Source organism: Lissotriton vulgaris, chromosome 6 (genome assembly GCF_964263255.1).
Source record: "Lissotriton vulgaris chromosome 6, aLisVul1.2, whole genome shotgun sequence".
NCBI classification, from domain to species: domain Eukaryota; kingdom Metazoa; phylum Chordata; class Amphibia; order Caudata; family Salamandridae; genus Lissotriton; species Lissotriton vulgaris.
The window spans coordinates 1487640206-1487667401 of record NC_141694.1 but is presented as its reverse complement, the minus strand read 5'-3'; the positions used below and the strand labels follow the sequence as shown (position 1 = coordinate 1487667401).

Genomic DNA, 27196 nt, shown 5'->3' with positions numbered 1-27196 from the left:
AAGAAAGTTGGGGTGAACTTGATCAGAAACACAGCGCCTAAGTGGAAATACCTTGCCTAAAACAAATGCTCCGAGCTCTAATTCCGGTGCCTTCGACTGTAGGCTCCTATGTGCTCTTTGGAACTACTAGATGTTTAGGAAGGCAGGACAGATTAAATCAATGAAAAAATGCACACGTGCAAATCATGTCTTTGATTTGTGCATTCCAATCAGATCAATCTCAAAGTGATTTACTATAAATAAGAAAACATTAATTTTAGTATACACTAAGTGAAGCATATTTTAAAAATATATACAAAGTAAAAACAGGCTAGGGTATCTTTTCTGAACCATTGAAATGAAATGAAAAGTAGATTTATAGAGCGCGGTTGCTGCCCAGAGGCGTCCAAGCGCTAGAGACCAGTCATAAAGTAAAATTATGATGCAATGGTCGAGGATCAGCTGCAGTATTGCTCCCAGGATCTCCAAACCACCCATTTCCTGATCTCAGCACACTGCTCCCTGCTTAGATCAGTTCTTTGAAAGCATCTTGGTGGCTCTCAATCAGCTTCCTCCTCGCTACATGTGTCATCTGACGTATAGTTGTCGTCTTCATATTCAGGATGCTTTCTTTCAAAGTGACCCTGAATTATTTCCTCATCAAAAGAGTCCTTCTCATGTTCCCTTTCTGCTTGAAGACTGCAAAAAGTAAAACAGATACAGGGTGAGAAGCAAAGAAAATTTAACAAGTGCTAAATGGGTAATGATTAGTGCGTGAAGTAAACAAAGGGATTCGTCATGAGCATCAGTATCAGAAGTATCAAGAAATGAAGAGTTTCTGGGAACATCGCAAACATAGAGATAACTTTTCAGAAATTGATGTGTTTTAGTTTCCTTTTAATACACATGATTTCACACTCACTACTAATGGGGCAGCGATAGAGTTCCAACCTAACCACACTGAGTTCATCTGAGAAACAGAGCCCATATAATTACACGAATATTGTTGGCAATACAATTCTAGGTAGAAAAGGTAAGCATTGCCTTCTCCGTAAAGGAAAGCACCCATTTCCAGACGAGTCAGCATTATATGCCCATTTGTAATGAGGGCTTAGCAGTAAAGTGGGGCAAGATGTTTGGTTTCTTAGTCATTTTGATAAATCTCTCAGGAGTCCAGGAAAGAAGGGACGTTTGTTCGGCACGTCAATCAAATACACTACAAAGAGGGTAATTGCTGACACTTGACACTCACACAACTCTTGCTGCAGTACCTTTCAAATGGAACACAAATAAAAATAATTCTAGAATACCACACATCTCTCTACCTTATGAACACAGCAACATAAAGTACATAGGGCCCGATGTAGGTAAATCCCATTTACCGATTTTGAAATACCGAATTTTACCGAATCGTTATTTCAAAATCGGTAAATGGGATGTAGGTCACAACATCTGGATTAGTTACCGAATCCTTAACAATTCATTAATTACCGATTCGGTAAATACCGAATCGGTAATGCCCATTCATTCCTATGGGCTTTGAAGCCCATAGGAATGATTAGGCATTACCGATTCGGTATTTACCGAATCTGTAATTAATGAATTCACAAGGGTGCAGGGGGTGTCACTTTGACACCCTCTAGCACCCCCAAAACGGGCATGTGTGCAATGTGGCACACAGACATGCCCTAAGGGCACGTCTGTCTGTCACATGGCACATGTGTACATGCACGTGCATGTACACAGGAATCGGTATTTTACCATGGATTTGTATTCCATGGTAAAATACCGATTCTGTAAGCCATGTGCCAATGGAAAATTGGCTACCCACATAGCATTTTCTGTAATTTTACCGAATCAGTAAATATTACCGAATCGGTAAATATTACCGAATCGGTAAATATTACCGATTCGGTAATAATAACAATTCGGTAAAATTACCGAATATGTGCACCTACATCTCCCTAGCCCTTTACCGATCGGAAACGGCCGAAAATCGGTATTTTCGGCCGATTCCGATCGGTAAAGGGCTACCTACATCTGGCCCTTAGACACACCATTGGGCACAAAAAGATAGACAATATTTCTCCTAATACAATTACAACAGGATATCTTGAACAGTAAACAAAGATCGTACTCATTCTAAACAAAAAGAAAAAAAATCGAAATACGCGCAGCCTAAAAAAAACACACATCACATGATGTATTCTTCCATCTATTTCGGTGGACAAGAAGCCTATTTAAGTCTACCATAACACTTTGGCGACTCACATCAAGGTTATGAGACCTCCTTCCATCGATCCTTCTTGGTTAGCATCCACCATCTCTCAGGCTCTTACTACCTTACATTTGTTCCAGACATTCCTTTCAGACAACTCTGTGTACCGCCCTACCTCCACAACCTTCAACAAACTGAAAAAACGTGCAAATTCTTTATGGGTGTCCTTTCCAGCTTAACTCTGACCACATCTCCCACCTAAAAATCCTGCCCACCTCTGGAAGGTTCCTCACTCATTCTTTTGTCTAATTTTACTCTTACCGCCTAAAATATATTTAGACCAGTTCCAGTTTTTCTACTATACATCGTCTCAAACCGAGAACTCGCACCATTTTCATGAACTGTAGTGTGGTATGCCCCAGTTCTTCTATGATCCTACACCGATCTATGCACAAAGCAGGCTGTAAACCCTATTTCAGCGCTCTGTTCCTTCTTTCTACAATGCCATTACTTTGGGGGAAATACACTGAAGTGCTTACATCACTTATGCTGTGGTGTTTAAAATCATTTTCCATTTCACTGGAAACCAATTGGAATCCGTCGTCCTTAACTAATGCTCTTGGAAGACCTTCTTTCATGAATAGCTCATTTAGGAACGTAATCAGTTCAGCTGTGCTGAAATGCGATACAAACCTTGCTAGTGTGAAAACTGATCCACTACAACTCACGCATGCTTAGGTGAGGCACTCCCTACCTAAAAGGGACAACAAATATTCAAAGAAATCTTGCATTGACGCTGAGGCACTTCCACCACCAAGCTTGGGGGTTTAACTGTCTTCTGAGATTCGGTGCCTGATGCTCAAGGTACACCGAAATGCACATTCCCCATAATGCATATATCCACCCTAGCCCCCAAAAGTCCATTTGTGACCCTTCTGATTGTGCTGCTCATAGTTGGATGACCTTCATAGGCCATGGTAAGAATTCTCTTCACAGAACCTTGGGTACTACTACGAATTCACTTGACCTTATGCATGACAACCCATCACTTAAACTAAGGTAAGACTGGTCTATAAGGCAATCCAGCAGTGCCTGCTGGCTGGTCTAACAAGTCAGCGTGTGGGTTTTTTTTGGCTGTTTTTGGTCCTGTTTATAGCCTGTTGGGACGTTTTTACTGTTGATTAAAACAAAGTTATGCAGCGTGTCTTTACAAGTCCACACCTGCCCCAATTTACAAACATGGGCTCATTTATTAGGTATCTAATTCACTTATGGTGCCCACTTTCATTATGATTGTCGGGCCGATTTTCTGTCCTATTCTAACCCTGCCTTAAACTATGAATAGTTGACAATTTTCGAGACAGATTAATATTGGTCTGGCCAACCCATTCTTCTACCTTGCAAAACAACTCATCGTCCTTTAGATCCGAAATGCCTTAATTCCCCAGTATGCTACCACCTGATGCATATAACACGGATGTAATAATGCCTAATCTTCAATTATCTCTCCCGCTTTATCTTCAGGTATCAACATCTGAGAGAGATGATTGGCCAACATGTTTTAGACTCCCAGAACATATTCCACCTTGAAACTGAATTACGGAAAGAAGATATTGCCACTTAGCAATCAGTGGAGTTGCCTTTCTACATCCCAGTGTTAGACAAATCCACCAACACCAAAGGATGGCGATTGTTGTGTACTGTGAATGAAGCCCCCCCAGACATACTATCTGAAGTACTTCACTCCCCGCAAGCATGCCAGTACTTCTTTTTCAGTTGTAGATACCTTACTTATGCCTTTATCAAAGAATTGCTACAGTCTACAATTTACCTTCTCTTTTGTGCAGCAGAATGCCCAATTCTTACATTACTAGAATCCGTCATGACCACAAGATTACACTAAGGGGCCTATTACGATGGCGGGCAAACTTTGTCCGCCCTCCACCGTTCTGGGAAACGGGACCGACCGCCATAGGTGCGGCGTTCCCGCCATGGAAATTAGGATGCCACCGCCACGGTGGCATCCCGCATATATTGCATTGTGGTGGGGGTGCTGTGAGCAACACCTGCCACAATGCAATATATGCATGTTGTGCATTTGCATGCACAACGTGGCAGGCACCGCGCGGTGCCTGCCACATTGTGCATGCAAATGGAGGGGGTACCATGGATACCCCCCAAGTGCACCCCCAACCCCTGGGGGGCGCAATGGGCCCCCGAAAGTAAACTCAGTCTGGCTTTCCATGGCCGGGTCTCTGCCATGGAAAGCCCTGCACTGCCGCCCATCCTAATATGGATGGTGTGTCTTGCAGACACCACCACCATATTGAAGCCCTTTTCCGCCCTGTCGCCGGTCTGACCGTCAGAAAACCGGTGGACGGTCTTTCCGTCCGCTGGGGTCCCCACCGCCATCGTAATTACGATGGCGGGGAGAAATGGTAGGCAGGCGGTGGAAAATCGTGGGCGATCGCCATCGCCAGACAGCAGTGGCGATCCGGCCCCCATCCTAATGGACCCCTTAGTATCAAATGGTACCAAAGCTAGAGCTTCTGCTATTTCCCCTTGTTTTCATACCAGTTCACCTTCATCATCTTTATCGCACACAAAATTTACATTTAACTTCCGAAAATGTCATATATGCAGTCTCATCCGAAGACTAAAATAATAGAATTATCATTTGTCTCTTCTATGGAAAGCCTGTTGAATAAATCACCAGGTAAATTAAATGTTGAAACTTATGTCAACTACTTTTATAGATTATTGAAGTATCTTGTTTCTTTGCTTCACAGACATACTCTATTAATTACATTATTGTAATCGAGCAGCAAATAGGCTTCTGCCCTTGACATGTTATTGGACATCTTAATAAATACTAGAAGCATTGAACATAGGCATGTTCTGTGAGACACTTTGGATTAGATCATATCTCTAACTAAATATAGGGATTAATTAAAGTAGCCTGGAGTTGGTATACTCCTTATTCACCAAATCCTCAGAATATTTTTCTTCTGGAAATACTCTCCTCATATTAATGCAACACCAGCTGCAGTGAAAAAGTGACATGCCCTTTTGTGTTGACTATATAGCTCATTGAGAGCTTGCCAGGCCTTCCAACAAGTTGGTCTGACGGCAGACTCCCATCCCCGCTAGCTCAGTGGGAGCCAGCCCCTATAGTTTCTTACAGTGCCACTGAGACTGTTTGCTGAATGTCCTATTGCCATCACTGCAGCAGTAGTTTCAGCAAAAATGCACTGACATTTTTCGCTCCGCGCCAGGGGCATTTTTGTTAATTTCATGCCGGGGACTGCCACGACTGTCATGACTTCTGATGTCAGAGTGGACAGACCCAAGATAGCTGGCCAATGGACTAATGATTTTTGATAACTGAGACACCTTAGGCTTTGCTGACAAAACTAGTTACACCACCCAGGAATGAGATTTTTGGGGGTCACCCTGCTTCAACAAAAATCAAAATGTGTAATACACCTAAAATGTGTGGACAAACAAAAGCTTTTTTAAAGAAATGTGCATTTGAAATGCTCGTAAAATGTAAAACGATGAACCCACATAAATGTACTTGCGTCAACTGCCATAGTTGTGTAATGTCAACAAGACTGAGACAGCTCTGAACTTTATCACACCACACAACTCACCAATAATCTAATTAGAAATCAATTAACCTAAAGGTTGCAGCAGCATCCTATAAATGAACACATCTCAGTTAAAGTTAAAGTAAATAACTTGTACTGAAAGAATTAACAACTTGTTCTGTGAAACCTAATTTAGGGTACCCACCTACAGCAGTCAAGCTGTACTTAACACAATATTTGCTAAGCTGGCTTAATGCTTGCTCTTGAGGACAGACCACTAAGCAAAACAATTGGTGGCAAAGATTCAACCCTGAGCAAACACATCCACATTTTAAAGACATCCTTTAACAAAAACAGTCAAAGCCATCTATTTTTTTCCTCCTCATCAATTGCAAATCCTTAAAAAGGCACAAGTAAAACCTAATTACTGACTGAAGAACAGCCAGAATTATCATTGCCAAGCCCTGGTTGTTTCAATACAACAACCTGTGAAGACTACAGCATTATATATTAGCTCCTGTATCAAAGACCTGCACTTCTACAGTCTCCCCTGGCGAGAAACCCTGCTTTGGATTAACTACTGGATTTCATTCCTTCATGGGAACTCAATGATGAACTCTAGCATTGGAGGACTTTAATCAATCAGTCAACTTTCCTCATGGGTACAGTCCAGCCTGAACTTCCAGGCCAGGTCCTCCCAGGACCGGAAACAAGCATCCTGGGACCGGTTTCAGGGTATCACCCCTCTTCAGCCAAGCTAGCTTGACTCCAGTGGCATGGTGAGCATGGGGGGAGAAGGGGGAAATGTTTGACATTCTTCAGAATTCCGTCTACCAATTGTTCTTTTTGCATTTGTCACCCCAAGTGGAACAGGTATGCCTAGACGTGGGTCCCATCCTCACCATGGCATTAAATTCAAGCTAGCCTGGTTGATAAGGGGTAATACCCCAAAACCGGTCCCAGTATTCTAGTTTCCAGTCCAGGGAGAACCAGGCCTGGCAGTTTGGCTGGACTGTTCCCATGGGCACCAGGGGCAAGGCTGATTTATACATGACTGGGTTGAAAATGGAATGGCTTGGTGAGCAAAAAAAACATGGATTTAGGCCCAGATCTCTGTACTGGGGGAGAATGTTTTACATTGTTCAGCATCCGTCCATCAATTGTTCTTTTTGCATTTGTCACCCCAAGTGGCACGTGTATGACCAGACGTGGGGCCGTGCTCACCATGCCACCTGAGTCAAGCTAGCCTGGCTGATATGGGGTGATAACCCGAAACCAGTCACAGGATGCTTGTTTCCAGTGCAGTTTGGACTGCACTGTTCCCATGGAGAGCAGAGTCAAGACTGATTTGCATATGGCTGGGTCCAAACTTGAATGGCCAGGTGAGCAAAAAAAAATACATGGATCTAGGCCCAGATTACTCTACTGGGGGTGAGTGTTTGACATTGTTCAGCATTCCGTCCATCAATTGTTCTTTTTGCATTTATTACCCTGAGTATGACAGGTATGCACAGCTGTGGGTCCCATGTGCACCATGCCACTGGAGTCAAGCTAGCTTGGCTGATGAGGGGTGATACTCGAAACCGGTCCCAGGATGCTTGTCTCCGGTCCAGGGAGAACCTAACCTGGTAGTTCGGGCTGGACTGTTCCCGTGGGGAGCAGGGTCAAGATTGATTTGCATATGGCTGGGTCCAAACTGGAATGGAATATGAGCAAAACAAATGATGGATTTAGGCCCAGATCACCATACTGGGGGTGAATGTTTGACATTTTCCAGCATTCTGTCCATCAATTGTGTTTTTAGCACTTTTCATTATTAGGCATGCCAGAAAAGTGTTCTTGCTTCTGAGTCCTCTTTGCTACCAGATCCTTTGAGAAGATTGCTGTGATTTGGTGGGGTCTCAAGGAGAAGGGTTCTGTGGGTTAGGCAGCCGAGCCTGAACTTTACTCTAGACACGATTGGCAGCCAATACAATTTGATGAGGATGGAGGAAATATGGCCAGATTTCCTTGTGGAGAAAAGCAGTACGGCTGTAGAATAGGGTTGGCGGTAAGAGGGTAGAGTGAGAGAATGAGACACCTCTATGATAACAGAGCAGTCTAGCACACTAAGATTAAGACATGGGCTGCAGACTTTAGGTGGGTGGGTGATAGCAACAGGTTTTTTTGAGGGCCAATAGTTAAAAGTTGGTAGAACTGGTGACTTTACTAATATGCAGGATCATTGAAATAGAGGAGTTGATAATGAAATCAAGTGAAGTCACCGGAAATGGTGAGAAGTCAGCATCTTTCAATTCTTTTAGAATAGACGGATCAAACTACTTTTTCAGTTTCAGTTGTTTAATTTTGCTTTTTTAGATTTGAAATTTAGGAAGGTATCCAGGACTCGAGTTTTATGAGCATGGTCAACCAGGGAAAGGATACTGTGTTAAGACAATGCCTTTAAATTGAGTTGAGCGACCGCTACATGCTCATAAATGGAGATACCCGTACCCTCAAAAATCGAACTCACTGGCTCGAAGTATAAATGCAAATGTGTGTGGGCCAAAATGGGGCCTTGTTTACCCCTCAAGTTATTGCAGAGGGATCTGAGGAGTTGCATCCATTCTTCACTTATTCTGTGTGGTTAGCAAGAAAAGAGGAAACCAGCTCAGTATGGGTCGACAACGTGTGGTGTTCAAGTACAGAGACCAATCGCACATGTCAGTCGTGATGAAAGCCTCAGTGAAAACAACAAGAACTTACGTGGCAAGAGACTCCACTGTTGAGAATCCACTGGACATCATCAAGAATCTTTAGAGTGGCCACCTCAATAATGCAGCCAGAGCTGAATCCACAATGATGGTTTGTTAGAAGCTGTACAGAGTCATTGTAATGGTTTGTCAATGAAATGATTTTCAATGTGATGGCGTGCACCCCACAAGAGCCAGGGAGTGAATCAACACTTACTCCTGCAAATATTTAGTCTACAGACTAATTACCTATCCACAAGTAAATTCATAAAAATGGAGCAGAGCAGCTAAATGAATGACTGTAAAGTCTAGGTTAGGACCACACATGAGATCAGATGTAGGATTGAAAACTAATTAGAGAGAAGATACGAAATACTTAAAACCAAAAGTTAATACTAACTAGAAATTACATTACAAATGATTAAAAATGGTAAAATGAATTATTCAAGACCTATTTTTTGGAGAAGGGAAGCAAATCTATTTACATTATTATTAATGATCATGCTTGTCATGAAGAATCCAATTATAAATATGTTCTGTAAAATCTATGTTTCACTGTCAAACGATCATGGTGATTTAACTTCACATGACTTTTAAGTGACATGATTAGCTGCAAAAGTACGACCTTACTTAAACCCACACCAATGTGAAAATAACAAATTGGCTCAGACCATAGGAGTTGATGAAAGGGTTATACATTTCATTTATTTTTAGTTAACTTGCCATTGCTTAAACATGAACCATACAAATTATCCCTCAATCAGTGCCTCTGGCTTAAATGGTCTCTATTTTGGCCAAATATCATTCTCTGCTGCATGAAAGAAAAGTTGAAACAATTTGTATTGTATTTGTATTTGTATTTAATTTATTTATAAAGCGCTAACAATCATCCTAGGTAGGATATCACGGCGCTGAGGTTTGGTGCTGAGGGGTACGGTAACCGCATTGATTACTGATTATTCTGGTTTAGGGAAGAGTAGTGTCTTTAATTGTTTCCTAAATGATAAGAGACATTCTGTCAGTCTGAGATTGGGAGGTAGTTCATTCCACTTGGTTGCAGCTAGATGAGAGAAAGCCCGCTCTCCCATCCTGACAAACACTGGCAAAGCATAAAGTCTGGACTTAACAAGGTTTTGTAATGGGTATTTATTTTGTTAATGCAATTCTGTCACAAAAGGTTCTGGGAGGAGACTTCAATGACGTCATGGACCCGGCGTTTGACAGGACAGGGATGGGCTCAAGAGATTGGACTCAAACAGCATTATCTAAAACAATATCTAATATGGGGTTGATAGATGTGTGGAGATGGCTATACCCAGAGCGTAGGGCCTTCTCCTTCTTCTCGGGTGCTCATAAAGTATACTCGAGACTGGACTATATCTTTGTTCCCAGACAAAACTTGACAGTAGGGAACGTGGCTGAATACAAAGCGAGGGGGATCTCAGACCACTCCCCACTCCTGGCAAAGGTGGGGGGAGGGAGACAAGACAGTAGAGGAGCCTGGAGATTGACGGTTTGGGACTTACAGAACACAACCATATTGAAAGGTATCAGATCGGACGTAAAGGTCTATATAGCGGACAATGAGGGGACGGTTCAATCCAGGACAGTCTTCTGGGAGGCGTTTAAAGCAGTCATGAGAGACAGAGTGCAGAATAGATTGGCCGGGAAGAGGAGGAAGCTCAACGAGGAGATAGAGGCGCTTAAAGTAAGAATTCTAGACCTAGAGAGTAGATACCAGGCGACGGGGAGATAAGGACCCTTAGAACACCGACGGGAGGCGGTGACGGGTGAGGGTAAAACACAGGCACTGGCTACACTACACCGACTGTAAGACGTGGGGATAAGTCAGGTAAACTGCACATTAGAAACCCCCAGGGAGAGCTGCTCCGATCGGACACTCAGATCGCGGAGGTATTTGCTGCCCACTACGAACTTTTCTATAGGGCCAGAGATCTTGGGACCTGCGAGGATGCCTTGCACTATATGGAGGCGATTGAGTTGCCGTCCTTGTCCACCGAGGCCCAACAAGGTCTAGAGGCAGACATCATGTTTGATGAAATCAAGGTGGCCCTGGATAAACTGCGGACGGGGAAGTCACCGGGTCCGAATGGTTACCCGGCGGAGTTTTTTAAACGGACGGCAGACCTCCTGATGCGCCACCTCAAAGGGTTGTTCGAGGAGGCAACTCTGAAAGACAGACTTCCACCTGACCTATGTATGGCAACCATAATACAGATACACAAAGAGGGAAAGCCAAAAGAAGACTGCACTTCATACCGCCCCATCTCCCTCCTGAACATCGAGGTGAAGCTGTTAGCGACTGTCCTGGCCCTACGACTGCGGACGGTAATAGACAGACTAGTCCACTTAGACCAAACGGGTTTCCTCCCCGACAGGGCCACTAGATTCAATCTCAGGCGCACACACAATTGGCTACAGGAGTTACAAGGGAGAGGGGAACCACATTGGTTCCTATCCCTTGATGCCGAGAAGGCCTTCGATGTGGTCCATTGGCCATTTCTCGAGGGCGCATTGCTTAAATTTGGTTTTGGCCCGAAATTCCAAAAATGGGACCCACTGCTCTACATGGAGCCTAGAGCTACGGGGAGATTGAACGGGGTTGTCTCCAGGGACTTCCCGGTCCGGAGGGGGACTAGACAGGGATGCCTGCTGTCCCCTCTCCTCTTCGCACTCACGATAGAGGTGCTGGCGGCCAAGATACACCAAAATAAGTGATTTGGGGATTTAGAAGGGGGGAAGAAGACCTATCAGAGGAGAAGATATCTCTGTACGCAGATGATGTCCTGCTATACATTACAAAGCCGGAGACCACGATCCCGGAACTATTCGAAGAGCTGGAAAGATACGGAAAATATGCGGGGTATCAGATAAATTGGCACAAGTCGATCCTCTATGACCCTCAGGGACGAGAGCAATGGTCGACATTACCTGGACAACTGCTGACAACAACAGAGGGCTTTAAATACCTCGGAATCTATAGTACATTAGACCAGACACGATCGTTTGAGCATAATATTGAAATAATAATACGGAACTTCACTGAGGACGCAGCCCGATGGAGGCAGCTGCCCCTCACCATATTAGGGAGAGCGATACTGCTCAAAATGATCACGCTGGGGGGACGTGGCTTGCAGCCGAGCATGGCAGCAGCTTGAAAGGCAAGCTCCGTTGAAGACGCGGCCTCTCCGACTATCCGAGCATTAATCAGTGCACACCACGGTCTCTGAAGGAGGGACCCGAGGCCCAGGACCGGGCAGAACAGACGGCGGTAACTCCGGCTAAAATCCGGCACCGGAGAGAGAAGTTGTGACTGGCGGCACCTGCGGCCTAGACGGCAGCGCGGAACCGGGGGCTGTCCTGTGGACATATCTGACCGGAAGCGCCGAAGATTCGAACACCCTGTACCGGAAGCGCCCGGTCGGAGGGCGACGGAACGACTGTGCACCGGGAAAAAGCCGGAAAGGTAGACCGGAGTGCTCCGAATCTGACGGGGCACAAGTGAGAGGCGAGAAGTGGCGCCGCGGCGCCTGTGAGAATCAGTCGGAGGGCTGCAATCAATGGAGGCGGGACTCGTGTAGAAAGACGAGCGCAGCGGACCCCCGGGGCTGAGGAGATCCCGGTGCCCGCATCGTGAGGTGAGGTATCTGAGTGTGGCCTGATCAGAGCGCCCAGAACTGAGGCGACACGTGGAACTTGCACTGGCAGAGGGTCCAGGTGCAGCAGTGAGGCCCGGAGAGTCCAGATACACCATAGTCTCGGGGCCACACGAAGGAGCTGCACTCACCAGGAAAATAAGGTGCCATATCCGGACACGGCGCTGCTGGCCCCTGGGATAGCGTGGTGGGACCCGGGACACAGCGGCAGAAGAGGGAGAGCGACGTCACGGGACAAAGGGGGATAGATACAGGCTTTGACTCTTGGGCGCCCTAGAGAGTTAAGCTGGGAAGAAGACACTGAGGACAGCAACGTGGGACTCTCAACGTTGAAGGTGAACTCCCCTCGCATCCCTGGACTAACAGTTGCAGGCGTCACACGAACAGCATAACGCCCACACCGCAGAAGTGATCAGCGAGTAGGAGAGCCCGGGTAGTGGCAACACGACGGTCGCGTTCAACAGTAAGCTGAGAATTTTTTTGGAAGACCTCTCCTTTAAGTGGAATACGGTGGGCAGTTGGTTCCATGGCGGCGGGGAAACAGTGCCTGGGAGCATGGGCTACCAACATCGGCCTGCCAGTGTCTAAGTGACCACGACACTAGTGTCTCACACCCGACTGAAAGTAAACTGAACTGTTTCCATTAGGAGAGTGGAGAGTGGACAAAGGTTAGGCCTGGGGCCTCGGATGAACTAAGTGTTTAGTGGTGCGGTAAAAACTGTCTGTGATACAGGGCCCCCGAGCAACACTCCGGAACAGCACAACGAGACCCGGTACTCCTCTTGTAAGTGGATCCACAATATACAGTCTGCAGCTGGGTACAGGAACAGACACCATGGCAGGCAGGGGCGGGAGAGGAGGCACCACGCAAACCCGGATCGATGGATTCGCCTGTGACAAGAGCGTTTCTCCCTCGGCGGACGGGAGGGCTGGTAAATCAACGGAGAGCACAGGTGGTAAGAAAGCGACGCTGTATGATGTGATGCAGGCCTTGGCGCAGGTCCAAGCAACAGTAGGCACGATCTCCACCGAAATTACCCTCATTAGGGCGGACTTCCACAAAATGTCTGAGAAGGTGAGCTCCATGGAGGTGGTTACAAAGTCTCTGGTGGAGGACGTCTCAGAGCTTCAAACGGCGATGGAAAGGATGTTGGTGGAGAATAAAGTGCTGTGGGAAAGGCTGGACGATCAGGAAGGGCGCTCTAGGAGGAATAATGTAAGGATCCTTGGGGTTCCGGAATCTGAAGGCACGAGAGCAATGGACCTCTACGTAGAGGACTTGATAAAGAACGAACTCAAACCCAAAATCGATTACTTCTTCACCTTAGGCACCGGCCGTCTCACGATAGAGGAGATACGAATCAGACCGAGAGGCATCTCAGACCATTCACCGCTGACTTTAACCTTATCCAGTCAGGAGAAGACTCGTAGAAGAGTGTATCCGATCTACCCAGGGTACCTCAGGGTACCGTCAGTTCGTAAAGACCTGACAAAGGCAACCCGAAACTACTTCGCAGAAAACCAGACCTCAGTTAACTCCCCCTCGATACTGTGGGAGGCCTACAAAATGGTCCTGAGAGGGCAGGCGATCTCTCGCATTACTAACCACAAACACACTCAAAAGAAGGAATTAGTGGAGCTCGAGCTGGAACTCGACAGAGCAAACGCGGCTCACATGGTAGACCCCTCAGAAGATACACTGCATTTTCTTCAGCTGCGTCAGCGGCTCCATGATGACCACCTAAAACGTCAGACGGTGGCAGATGTGGCGGCAACCGCCCATCGAATATACGATATAGGGGACAAGGCTAGCAAGCTACTGGCTTGGCTAGACAAGAAAAAAGGGGGCAACAGAACTATCCTACAGAGAGTGGATGCGAACGGTGTAATGCACAGGCGTCCGGAAGACATTGTAGACACGTTGGCAGACCACTTCCAAGGAGTGTACTCCCCGACGGTAGAGGTCACTGAGGACATGGCGATAGCAGCTCTCCGTGACGTGCAAACACCGACTTTGTCGACGGAAGCAGCGGTAGAACTGGATTCTGACTTGACGACTGAAGAGATTCAGTTGGCTATAAACGTGGTACAGTCAGGCAAGGCCCTCGGGCCCAATGGGATACCAATTGAATGGTACAAAACAATGTCAGAGTCCTTGTGTGAGCCTTTGTTGGCAATGTACGAGGAGAGTCGGGAGGTAGGCATCTTGCCCCCCGATCAACGGGTGGCAACTATTGTGGTAATCCCGAAACCGGATAAACCACCTGGCGACTGCACATCCTATCCACCGATATCGCTTCTTAACACTGAGGCTAAAATACTAGCGAAAGTGTTGGCGAATAGGCTGATGCCCCACCTGGAACATCTGATCCATCCCGACCAGTCGGGCTTCATGCCGCACAGAAGCACAGCGCTCAATTTACGTAGAGTACATGGGGTACTGGCGCGTGCACCGTTATTGAAAGAGCCGGCGGTCATATTGTCCCTCGATGCCAGAATGGCATTTGATATGGTGGAGTGCCAATACCTCTTTGTGGTGCTGGCTCACATGGGGTTTGGAGACAAATTCATCTCCTGGGTGAGGTTGCTCTACACGAGCCCGATGGCCCGAGTAGTGGCGAATGGGCATATCTCCCGTGAAATACCACTGGCGAGGGGGACCAGGCAGGGATGCCCCCTCTCTCCACTGCTCTTCGCGCTGGTCCTTGAGCCGCTGGCTGTGAAAATTAGGAAAACCCCGCTGCTGAGAGGGATCTGCTAGACCGACGCCTGGGAGGATAGAGTCTCCCTATACGCCGATGACATGCGGATTTATCTGACGGACCCGGTAAGAGGAGTCCCCAACCTGTTGGAAGTGTGTGACACACATGGGAGTGCATCTGGGTTCACTATAAATTGGGTGAAGTCGGTCATCTTCGGGCTAAACAACTCACCACTGACTCTGCCTGAAGAGTGCCCCTTGACGGTGGTGACTACCTCCTTTAAGTGTCTGGGGATCTATGTCACCCAGGATGCTACTGAATTCTTTGAGAGTAATCTGCAACTCCCGCTCATCAGACTACGGAACGATGTACAGCACTGGAAAACCCTTCCACTGACGCTGCTAGGTAGAGCAGCATTATTTAAAATGATGGCGCTGCCGCGCTTCCTTTATGTGCTCGAGAACACACCGGCCTTAATACCTCCAGGTTATTTCCGGAAGGTTACCGGGACGATGGCAGGCCTACTGTGGGGAGATCGCCCAGCTCGTATAGCGCATGCAAAACTTAACAGAAGCTGGTACGACGGTGGAATCGCCCTGCCAAATATACAGCTGTATTATTGGGCAGCACAGCTTAAGATTATTAATTAATGGCTGCACGCCCCACAGGACGACCCGGCTTATCTTGCAGACAGGGCCCAATTAGGCACACACAGTTTGCTGGCACCACTATACCACAAGGGAATAGCGACTAAATTAATAGGACCCACTAGGCACACGGTAACATTGTGGCACAGGGCACAGGTGAGACTGAAATGGGAGGGAGTCATAACAAAGCTGACACCGCTATGGGATACAAAGGCTCTGGGAAACCTACGCCACACCAAAGGATTCACCCAATGGGACAACATTGGAATTTTAACGGTAAGAGATATGTGGACAAGGGAAGGGGTGGTCCCGTTCTCACACCTTCAGCTACACTACAATCTAGGTCCTACGGAAACATATAGATATGTGCAAATTAGGCACGTCCTAATGGCGGCTATCCCGGCGAATACTACTTTGCCGGAAGCCTCACCGCTTGAAGGTCGCCTACTCACTGACTTTATGCAGGAGGGCGCTACATCCCTTACATATCGTAAACTGTTGAATAACTTGCCAGACCCACTAGTAAAGTTGCGTGAAAAATGGGTGGAAGAGATAGGAGACATGGATGACTCAAACTGGAACGCGGTGCTAGCGTCTCCGCGTGAGGCGGGTATCTCGGCTAGGTTCCGCCTGGTACAGCTAAAAATTCTACACATAATATATTACACCAGGACTACATTGTTCAAACTGCACAGAGCATCACACCCGCTCTGCCTCAGGGGCTGTGGCATAGAGGGCACGTTCTTACACACACTCTGGGAATGCCCCACTATGGTAAGATACTGGCAACAGGTGATGCGCACCATTTCGCAAACACTAGGAGTGTCCTTAACACCCGACCCACATTTGTGCTTGTTGAATATATGGGGCCCGAATGACTTAACACATCAAGGTAGACTATGGGTCGCGATAGGCACAATGACAGCCAAAAAAGATATAGCACAGAGATGGGGGGCGGCGGAGTTACCAACATTATCGCTATGGTGTAGAAATATGGATGAGATTATGGTGACAGAGCGGGCAGTATATCAGCTGAGAGCGAATCCCCGCAAATGGAATAAAGTGTGGCTGCCTTGGAACACCTACAGAGGCGACCTATGTGACCCTTTAGAAGAAGAGGATATAGATAGTTCAGGGGATGAGATGGAAGATACTTAAGTGCATGGGGTTTGGACTACTGAAGATGCTAGAGGGCAGGGGAAGGCCGGATCGTAGACCAGTTTAGTTGCATAGAACCGGGCCCGGGAGGAAGGCGTGTGAGATAAATGCGGCGGCAAACGAAACTGCCGCAGGGTAAGACGGACGATGGACCACGGATGATGTCACTCATTTACCTACTGAGTCAAAAGTTAAGTTATGTTATTAGAAATTACAAAAGCAAGATGACACTTATTTTCTGTGTATAAAAGTAATGCATAAAAATGCCATGTGTATTAGAAGATCTGCTGCCGGACCGATGGTTGTCGGCTGAATAGCTGTGTAATTTTTGCTTTGGATAAACAGTATTGGTAGTAGCCGGCCCCAGGGCTGTAGGCATGATATTGTAAGTTATCAAAATGTCAATAAAGTCTTGCTTCAAAAAAAAAAAATGTTTTTTAAAAATGATCACGCTACCTAGATTTTTATACGCGGTGCAAAATGAGTACTACCATATACCACGAAAGGTGTTCGACAGGATCAAAGCGGAACTTCGGTCCTTCCTGTGGCTGGGTAAACAACCAAGGGTGGCACTGACAACATTACAGCGACATCAGTACAGCGGAGGGATCTCACTACCGAATCTGGAGGCGTATTACTGGGCAGAACACATAGCTCCGATTAACGACTGGCTCCATATAAAGGCGCACCACCCTACATATGCCCTTGAGAGGTATCGCATGTCCACATGGACGCTGATGTATTATTTATACGGCGGGAAAGGGGACAGGAAGCTGGTCCCGGCCACGGCACTTACATTAGGGTTGTGGGACAAAGCAACTAAAAGTATCGGATGGGGGAAAACAGCCACTCGTCAAACGCCGATTTGGCATTGTGCGTGGCTGACGGACCTGAACGAGGTGGGATGACATAGGGATATCGACACTAGGAAACAATGGCAAAAGGGGAGCTGAAATCATTTTCGGCCTTAAGGGCAGAATTTGGTCTGCACCACTCGCAGCGTTTTAAATACGTGCAATTACGGCATGCGTGGAGAGCCGAGCGGATCCACGTTGACGCACTCCCAGAATACGCACCACTGGAGGGCAGACTGCTACAGGAGCGGATACAGGAAAAGGCAGTATCGCTCACATATAAAACACTACTGAATAACATGACGGACGGCCTGGTCAAACTTAGGGAACAGTGGGAGGGCGACGTAGGATCCATGGATGACGTAGACTGGGACACGGTTTTAATGCACCCTAGGGAGGTAGCCATAAAATCCAGACTAAGATTGATCCAATTTAATGTGCTCCACCGAACCTACTACGACAGAGAGAGGCTACACAGGATGGGCAGGTCGGACGACACAAGATGCCTCAGATATCGTGCCGCAGTGGGGAACTTCTATCACACCATCTGGTTATGCCCGGTAATTCAGAGTTATTGGCAGGGAGTGTTCACTGAGCTGGGCGAAGTCTTGAAGACTCCTCTCCAGGTGGAACCTAAGCTACCCCTCCTAGGTATGACAAATGACGTGGACCTGGCCCGTCCTTTATTGATCTTCCTGGTACTAGCCCTAGTAGCCGCAAAAAGGGATATAGCTAAGTACTGGGGAGCGGCCGAGTCACCAGAGCCGGAAGAATGGAGGAGAGGACTAGATCTCTATATGGTGGCGGAAAGGGTCACATATAAAGCGCAAGGTTGTCCCAGGAAGTTCCGTAAAGTGTGGGGTAAATGGAGAAAATACCATGGGTTGGACGGGGGCTGTGAACAGGGTAGAATGAAGTTGGGAGGGGTAAGACCACGGGAATGTAAACAACAGACATGTAAGGAGCGGGACACACCAGTCTATCACAGTGCCGTACATGGGAATGGGGGACCAAATGATCAGGATAGTCATGATGATGTACTGCTGGGGGGGTGGAGGGTGGAGTGGGAGGAAGTGTGGTTCGAACATGATATGATGTTAATGTTGACATATGATAAAATGCAAATATTTTGTTTTTTTTTTAATAAAAAATTGTCACAACAAGTAAAGAAAAAAACGCCACCACCTACACTGCCATATGTTTGCAATAAAAAAATGTAATTTAAAAAACATTAACTGATGTGGCTATTTCGCTAATTATATTTTTTAACAAAAAAGTATTTGTTATTATGCTTGTTATTTGAAAATTATAAATAAAATATATATATTTTTTTAAGTATTTTCGTCCGAAATTAGAAGGATTTATGTAAACGTGTACACTAATGTTTTCACATTTGTATATATAATGTAGTTCTCACATACACCCATATTTATGTATTTCAAGTTATATTGCATTTATAAAGTGCAACCTCAAACTGATGCTGAATTTATGTACTGACGTGTCATTTATTTGTAGCTGTATGTGCACATATGAGCACCTATAAAATGTGCTCTATTGAATCATACGGTTATTATAGTAGGCCTGGATTTCCTCTGGCATAAAATACTGTTGTTCCATTAAAACAAAAGCCTTTCTGTTGTGCCTTGTATTGTATTATTATTATAGCTTGTGAATGAGGCAAGATTCATGTACGACCTAACCAAATACAAATATTGTAGGCAGGTATGTCACAAACACTTTGTAACAGCAACTATAAATAAACAAATGGTGGCAAATACAAAACGTCATGCTAGTAAGACATATTGACTTTGCCAATATTTTTTTTGTCATGATGTATTGTATTGAGTCTGCTGTGTAACATGGCTTTAAAAAAAGCCAATGGGGGGCGTGGCCAAGATGGCCGGGTGAGCGGACGCTTCTTCCCGCAGCTCCTCCGGCCGACTAGGACCGGACCCTTTTTCAGCAGCTTCTCTCCCCCCGCTGAAGCTCAGCGGCCGTGGGAAGGGTGGCGGAGACCCTGGGGCACATATTGGTGCAACTTTGGTCCAGAACGCTCATGCGGAGGCACGCTCAGAGACCGATAAACTACCTGCGGAGCGCCACGGAGGCGGAGTGGAGCGGAACGCTGGCCGGGAGGCCTGAGTGGGTCCTGCTGCTGGTGGCTGGGGGCCTGGCACAGAGCTCGCTTGTGTACCCGCATCAGATTGTGCCCGGTGTGGTACGCCGGATGGGTAGCTGCCACGGGATGTCGAGAAGGGGGATGCCTATTGTCTGATCGTGGAGGCACTTGGATCTGCAGCGGTGGCTTGATACATTGTGTGAGCCAGTTTGGGACAGTGCTCAGGATCTGGGGCCAGGTCATTTGTCTCTTTTTCGGCTCGGCGATCTTGGAAGGGGCTCAATTCAGGGGCACTGACTCTTGGCATAGCCTTGGCGGTGCCATCGGGCTCAGAGGGTCTGCCCGGCTACGCCCAGCCGCCATCTTATCTTCACGGCGACGGTGACTAAGCCCTCCTACAGTGTCGCCCGGGGACAGTTCCTACACTCCTGGCCCTGCATAGCTTTCTCGTCCTGGGGGATGCTATGGTCTGGGTCCCCCCTGTAGAGGCCAACGCCTGAACTTTGGTTGGAGTGCGAGCAGGCCTCTGCGACAGAGCTGGCCCGCCATTTTGTCCTCTGTGGCGCAGGACCCGCGGCGTCCCTACTGCAACGGGCGCTCCCCCCGGCGGCGCTCTGCCTGCCGTTGGAGACTCATCGACACCGATACCTGCTGCCACCGACCTGAGATCGCACATCTAACTGAGCGGAGTGTGGCAGTCTACAGAACTCGAATGTCGGGGAACCGAGGATCGAGGAAGGGGGACTGCACCCTGCCAGACATGCTCAGCAGAGCCCAGCAACAACGAGACAGGGCGCAACCGTCCCCGAGCTCTTCTAGAACTGCAGCGGACCCGGCCGGGGGTGAGCCACCCGTTACAAGGTCCTTCATGGAAGACCTGTTCAATTCGATTAAGGCGGACTTTCAGACGCTGAAGCAGGAGGTGGCCAGCGAAGTGAAGGGAGGTGGAAGGCCTAGGTGAGCGGATGGAGACGGTGGAGGCAGCGGCTCAACGGAGGGACGAGGAGATTGTCCATTTACAGCAAGACGTTCTTCGTCTCAGGGAGCAGCATGTCGAACTACAGGCACATAATGAAGACCTGGAGAACAGGTCGAGAAGAAACAACATCCGAATCCGAGGTGTACCGTCCGCGGATGAAGGGACAGATTTGACGGGCTACCTGAAGGACTTGTTCAGGGAGATTCTGGGAGAGCCCGCGGACTTCCCGATTCGAATCGACAGGGCCCACAGGGTCGGTCGACAGCGACAGTCGACGGCACCTCCACCTGACATTTTGGCCTACCTCCCGGATTTCCCAGTGAAGGAACGCATAATGGCTGAGGCCCGCAAGAAACAGCCGCTGACCTTTCGCGAACGGCCTGTGGCGTTGTTTTAGGACCTGTCTGCCATCACGCTACAGAAGCGCAGGTCCTTCAAAATCGCGACGGATTTCCTGAGAGAGAATGAGACGCCGTACTCTTGGGGGCACCCCTTTCGCCTAATATTCCGCTGGAATGGTGTGCTGCACCAGCTGCGCTCCTTGCAAGATGTCTGCGGTGTCCTGGGTCTCACGGCCACGGAAGAGGGTGAGGCGACGCCGGGCTGGAGGTGTTCTGATCGCAGAGGGCGACGGCGGTCGGCGAGGAGGAGATCGACGGCGAGTGCTGGACGGCCGGACTCACCTACCATCAGGGCAGAAATGGCCAACGCCCTGAGAGAAGCAGCCAGGGACTCGGCCGCCACGAACGGAGTCGCCATGACGGCGTAGATTCACTCCGGGGGGAGATGGACATAGCTTCTGCAATGCCAGGTTTGGGGGTTGGAGGGTGGGTCGGGGGAGAGGCGGGAAAAACGAGTGGCCGGACGTCCACTTTTTGTACTTTCCACAGACTTGTCCGTTTTGGGACATGACTGGGACAATGGGTTGTTTGAGCGTGGGTGGGGAGTTGGCAAGTTGCCATGGGTCTGTTTTGGAGGGGGTTGGGAGTTGTTTAGGGGTAAAAGGGGTACCGTCCAATATCTCAAATGTTATTGCTTGGTTTTACTTTGCTTGTCCTGCACTGCTGTCCCGAGCTCCCCCCCCCCCCCCCGCTCATTGACTGCCCGCGGCTTGGCACTTATGTTCCCCCGGGGATATGTCGACACTGAAGGTAGTGACCCTTAATGTTAAGGGTCTGAACAACCCGGTGAAGCGTAGGGCGATCTTATCTCTGCTGGAGGGGACACAGGCAGATATATGCCTCCTGCAGGAGACCCATTTACTGCCAAGGGATTGTCATAGGCTGCGCTCTAATAAGTTCCCGACTCAGTTTTTCTCCTCTGCTGCATCTAAGACCGCAGGGGTGGCCATTTTGCTAGCGAGTTCCTTCAGGGGGGAGGTGTTGTACAAATATGCAGAACAGAAGGGGAGGCTCTTGGCCTACCGCCTCCGGCTGGGGGACACAACGTTCACTATTGGTTCCTTATATAGCCCAAATGACCACCAAGAGCGCTTTCTAGACTCGGTGCTGGTAGACGTGACTGCCTCCCCTGATCGACATATCATTCTAGGGGGTGATTTGAACATAGTCTTTGACTCTACACTCGATAGATCGGCGCAGCGGTACCCGCAGACTGGGGAACTTTCACAGGCTGGGAAGGCTCGAATCACTGAAATGGATCTGCATAACCTTTGGCGTACCCTCCACCCCACGGATAGGGACTATTCTTAATATTCACATGCGCACCGGACCTACGCACTGCTAGACTACTTATTGGTTAGCGGACCGATGTGTGCCGCTGCTTTGGCGGCAGACATTGGGGTCCTGTCGTTGTCTGATCATGCGCCAGTCGTGGGCACGTTTGCGCTTTCGACGGCCTCCCCCTACCGGGGGGGTGTGGCGTCTTAGGGACACCCTCCTGCATAAAAAAACGGTTGTGAAGCACATTGAGGGGGCGATCCGGGAATACCAGGCACACAATGATAACTCGGACACCTCGCCAGCGACACAGTGGGCGGCGTTGAAGGCGGTTCTTAGGGGGGAGTTCATTTCCAGCTCCTCAGCAGAAAACAGGGAGAGACAGCGCAAGAGGGAGGAGCTGACTTCCCAGGTCCGGGAATTGGAACAGGTCCATCGCCGTACTGGAGCTCCTAGGGTGTGGAGGCAGTTGAAGGCTGCCAGGAAGCTCCTGTCGGCGTTGGACATGGATAGGGCGGAATACGCGGCGCTGCGTCTAAAACATGCGTTTTACACGGGTGGGGATAGGTGTGGCAAACTTTTGGCAAATAGGCTCCGAATCGCGCACCAGCGTAACGTGGTGAAGGAATTGCTCGGCGCTGATGGGGTGGCGGTCTCTGATGACGCCGCGGTGGCAGAAACGTTCTGTAGCTTCTATGAGGCGCTTTACACGGGGGAACCCCCCTCGTCGCAGGATGCGGCGGATTATTTGGAGTCTGTTGCCCTTCCGGCGCTGGACTCAGCGCAGGCGGAACACTTCGAGCACAGCATTCATGTGGGGGAGGTGATATCCGCGATAGCCAGGCTCAAACACGGGAAAGCTCCGGGCCCGGACGGTTACACGTCCTTGTTTTATAAGACCTTTTGCCCGGTCGTAGCCCCTATTCTCACCCGCCTGTTTAACTCCTTTTCCGAGCTGGGAGCCATTCCACCAGATCTGTTAGGGGCAACGGTCTCAGTGATCCCGAATTCGGGAAAGACCGGGCCCTCTGCGGCTCATACAGGCCTATCTCGCTCCTGAATGTCGACCTTAAATTATACACAGGGATTCTAGCATCCAGATTGGCCCTGCATCTGCCGGGCCTGGTTGAGGCGGATCAAGCTGGCTTTGTCCCAGGCAGACAAACCGTCGATAACACTAAGAGAGTAGCACACATTTTGGAGAAAGCCTCGCGGATCCCGGGTGAAAGGATGCTGCTGGCGGTGGATGCCGAGAAGGCATTCGATCGCGTTCACTGGCCTTATCTCGAGCAGGTGCTCCGGAAACTGGGTATTGGGGACAAATTCTGTTCGATGGTCTTCAATTGCTACAAATCCCCTTCGGCGACAGTGAGAGTTAATGGGTGCAGCTCCCGTAGCTTTGCGATCGAAAGGGGTACTAGGCAAGGATGACCGCTTTCCCCACTCCTCTTTGCTCTCTATATGGAGCCGTTTGCCCAGAGAATTCGCCAAAACCCAGACGCGATTGGGATCAAGATGGGGCAGTATGTCCACACGATCAGTCTTTATGCGGACGACGTCCTGTTGACCTTGGACGACCCTAGACGGGCCCTCCCCGCTTGTATCCAGGAACTAGACGCTTTTTCGAAAGTGGCTGGTTTTAAAATGAACATGGGCAAGTCGGTGGCTCTGGATGTGTCCCTGGCCGCGGATACCAGACGAGATCTGCAGCGGCTTTTCCCCATGCAGTGGTCATCATCCCTGGTGCCGTATCTGGGGATTCTGCTAGCACCAACGTTGCCTGCGATGGTGACGGCCAACTATGCCTCTCTTAGCAGGAAAATCAAGGAAGAGCTGGGTCGCTGGGGTAAAAGCTTGCTGTCCTGGCTCGGCAGGATTGCAGCGATTAAGATGACGGTCCTGCCCCAGATCCTGTACCTCTTTTGAGCCTTGCCGCTTCAGCCTCCTGTGGGCTGAATTAGACAGACACAAGCCGACATTGCACGCTTCGTCTGGCAAGGCCGCAAGCCGAGGATGAAGAGGGTTCTTTCCACGCTGGCCCCGGAGGCGGGGGGCCTTGGTATCCCGGACCTCCGGAAATACTTCCAGGCGGCACAGCTGCGCTACCTAGTGGAGTGGAGCAGGTGGGAATCCGACAAGCACTGGCTCTTTCAAGACCAGGCGGTAGCGGGGCGCACCCTCCAGGAGGTTCCGTTCTTGCGTCGGATTCATCGCCCCCCCAACCTCTATGCTTCCTTCGTCACGCGAGTCCCCTTGAGGGTGTGGGACACAGTCAATGAAGTTCGTGAACTCACCACGTTCCCTTCGCCCTTCACGCCGATTGCCGATAACCCTGATTTCTCCCCCGGGATGGAACCAGGCACTTTCTCCCACTGGAGGGCAGCGGGCTGTCGAGCGCTCTTCCAGATCTATGGACCGGAGGGAGTGGTCCCTTTTCAGCAATTGCAACAGGAGTTCCAACTGCCTGAGTCGGATAGATTACGATATATGCAGGTTAGGCACTGAGCGCTTCAATCTCAGGTGCGGGGCACTGCTGATCGCCAGATAACAAAATTCGAGCGGTGGTTAGTGACCCGCGCCTCTGATGCTAAGCTAATTACCGACCTCTACAAATTCCTGCAGCCCCCTCCGTTTCATTTCTACAACCCGGGTAGGGAGCGCTGGAATAGGGAATTGGGAAGGACGCTTAGTCATAAAGAATGGGATCAAATTGCGCACCGGGCGAGACACTCTGCATATCATACAGGTCTTAAGGAAACGCTCACCAAGGTGTCCACGTATTGGTACTATACCCCGGAGAGGCTACACGAAATGAATAGGCATATTGAGAAGGAGTGCTGGAGGGGTTGTGGTCGGGTGGGGACCCTTATGCATATACTTTGGGACTGTCCCTTGTTGGAGGCTTACTGGAAGGAGGTTCTCGACGAGATTGATGTTCATTTTGAAACTGAATTGCCACGCTTCCCGGCGTATGTATTGCTGGGCCTCCCTAATGGCCTGATGTACCCGCTGAAGTCCCGCAGGGGTAGTCAAATTGCGATAGCGCTGGGTTCAGCGATTCAGAACATCTTGATTCACTGGCGTACCACCACGGTCCCCTCCATCACAGGCTGGCTGCACAGGCTATGGCATGTGCTGGGTATGGAGAAACTATCGCTTATGGGGGCGGGAGACGTGGACCAATTTGATGAGCTATGGCAACCCTTTCATGCGCTTTTAACTACAGAATTTAGGGAACTCACCTGTCCGAGGTACCTCAGACTTCTGAGACTAACGCCACCGGTGATTTCAACTGACTAAGGGGACACAAGATCTGGGCTCACGGGGTGGGGGGCGTGGCGGGAGGGCAGGATGCGTTATGGCCGAGTATTGGACGGGGGGGAGGCGGGAGGGTGTTGGGGTGAGTTGGGGAGTTTGGAGGGAGGGGCTCTGGGGGTTGGTGGGGTTGGTTTCTTGCATTCTTGCCTTTCATTTTCTGATCTGCTTGATGGCGTCGACTGTATGCAGCCCTTATCATTTTACCATTTGATTTTCTTTGGCAGTAGCCTTGTCCACCATCGCACTCCTAGATTTATGCACAGCTTTTTTTCTCACCTGAATATATGTAACCCTACCCCTCATGTTCCCCTACCTCCTATGGTTTTTTTTTTTTGCCTTAATAAAATGCTTTAAACCTAAAAAAAGCCAATGAAATGGCCAATGCATCATTTTGAAGGCAAAGGCATGCGTTCAACATACATGCGTGTGCCTACAAAAGGACACCGTTTTTTTTTAAATTCATCGATCCGATATGGATCGGTAATTGTTTAAAAATTATGCAAAACGGCTCTTAAAACACAGTAAAGCGTTTTTTTTTAACAAAATTTAAATGGATGAGCTAGGGTGAAGGGGGAAGCAACAGGGAAAGTGGGGTAGAAGCAAAATGAGGAAGAGAACACGTGAAGGGAGGCAGCTAGAAAACACATGTACTCTTATAGAATGCTTGAACAAAATGACAAAAATAGTTCCCTAAAAGGAAACAGAGGAAGCGTAGAAGGCAGCCAATCAAAGACATGGTAAATAGGCTATTGTCCATGGGAGAGACTAACACAAGATGGACAACTTAAAACAAGAAAAGCCATCCAACACAGAGAAAGTAAATAAGAGTGACAGAAAAGCCAACCAATGGTAAGCTATGGGTGGACTGCAAGCCCGTATATGTTCTTGGTAAGTCCACAATATGAGTTTCGCAAACAGGCAGCTTGCGCTGTCTGGTAGGTTCGACCTAAAAAGTAAATGGGAAAAGAAATCACTATCTAACTGTGCATCTGAAGTGCAGGCAAAATAAATAACCATTATTTAAAAGATAGTATGAAAATATAAATCATGTAAAAAAAAAAACACTGCGATCCAGCTTTGTCACAGAAGAGAAAGGAACTATTTTTAGGCGGATGTGAACATAGTGCACAGGCTTTTTCCAGTCACTAACAGTGAAAGGGGTCAATGGCTAAAGTGGGCTGACCCAATGCCGCATGCTGTAAGCTGTGGTGGGCAGAAGCAAAATGTTAATGACAATTTAACAGACCAGTGGATGAAGCCCGCTGACCAAAAACCCTTCCATGTATGAATGATTTATTTTAGAAAAACAACAGTCTCAGAGACAGCTAAAGTTGTTGAAAGTAGAGAAGATTCAGGTTCCTGAATAGAAGTCTTTATTGAACGTCTCCACTTCTCCACAACAGCAGTCTCTACTCAGCTGAGCATCACCAACATTCCAAGGCAAGCTCACAGGCAACTGTCGGAATGTTCTAAAGGGAAAAGGGGGGACAGGGAGCATACGACTATAATAAAGCAGTATTACAGCAGTTAATGACGATTTAACA

At 48.4% G+C, this 27196-nt stretch overlaps 1 protein-coding gene across 2 annotated transcripts in view; it reads right to left on the bottom strand.

The window, feature by feature from the left end:
* Positions 1-539: 539 nt before the first annotated feature.
* The window catches only part of FAM161A (FAM161 centrosomal protein A), a 134638-nt gene continuing 107981 nt past the window's right edge, over positions 540-27196 (bottom strand). For both annotated transcript variants that reach the window (XM_086927641.1, XM_086927642.1), the window contains one exon: positions 540-678. In XM_086927641.1, the coding sequence (XP_086783767.1) occupies positions 540-678 (139 nt within the window). The remainder of the gene's footprint in view (positions 679-27196) is intronic.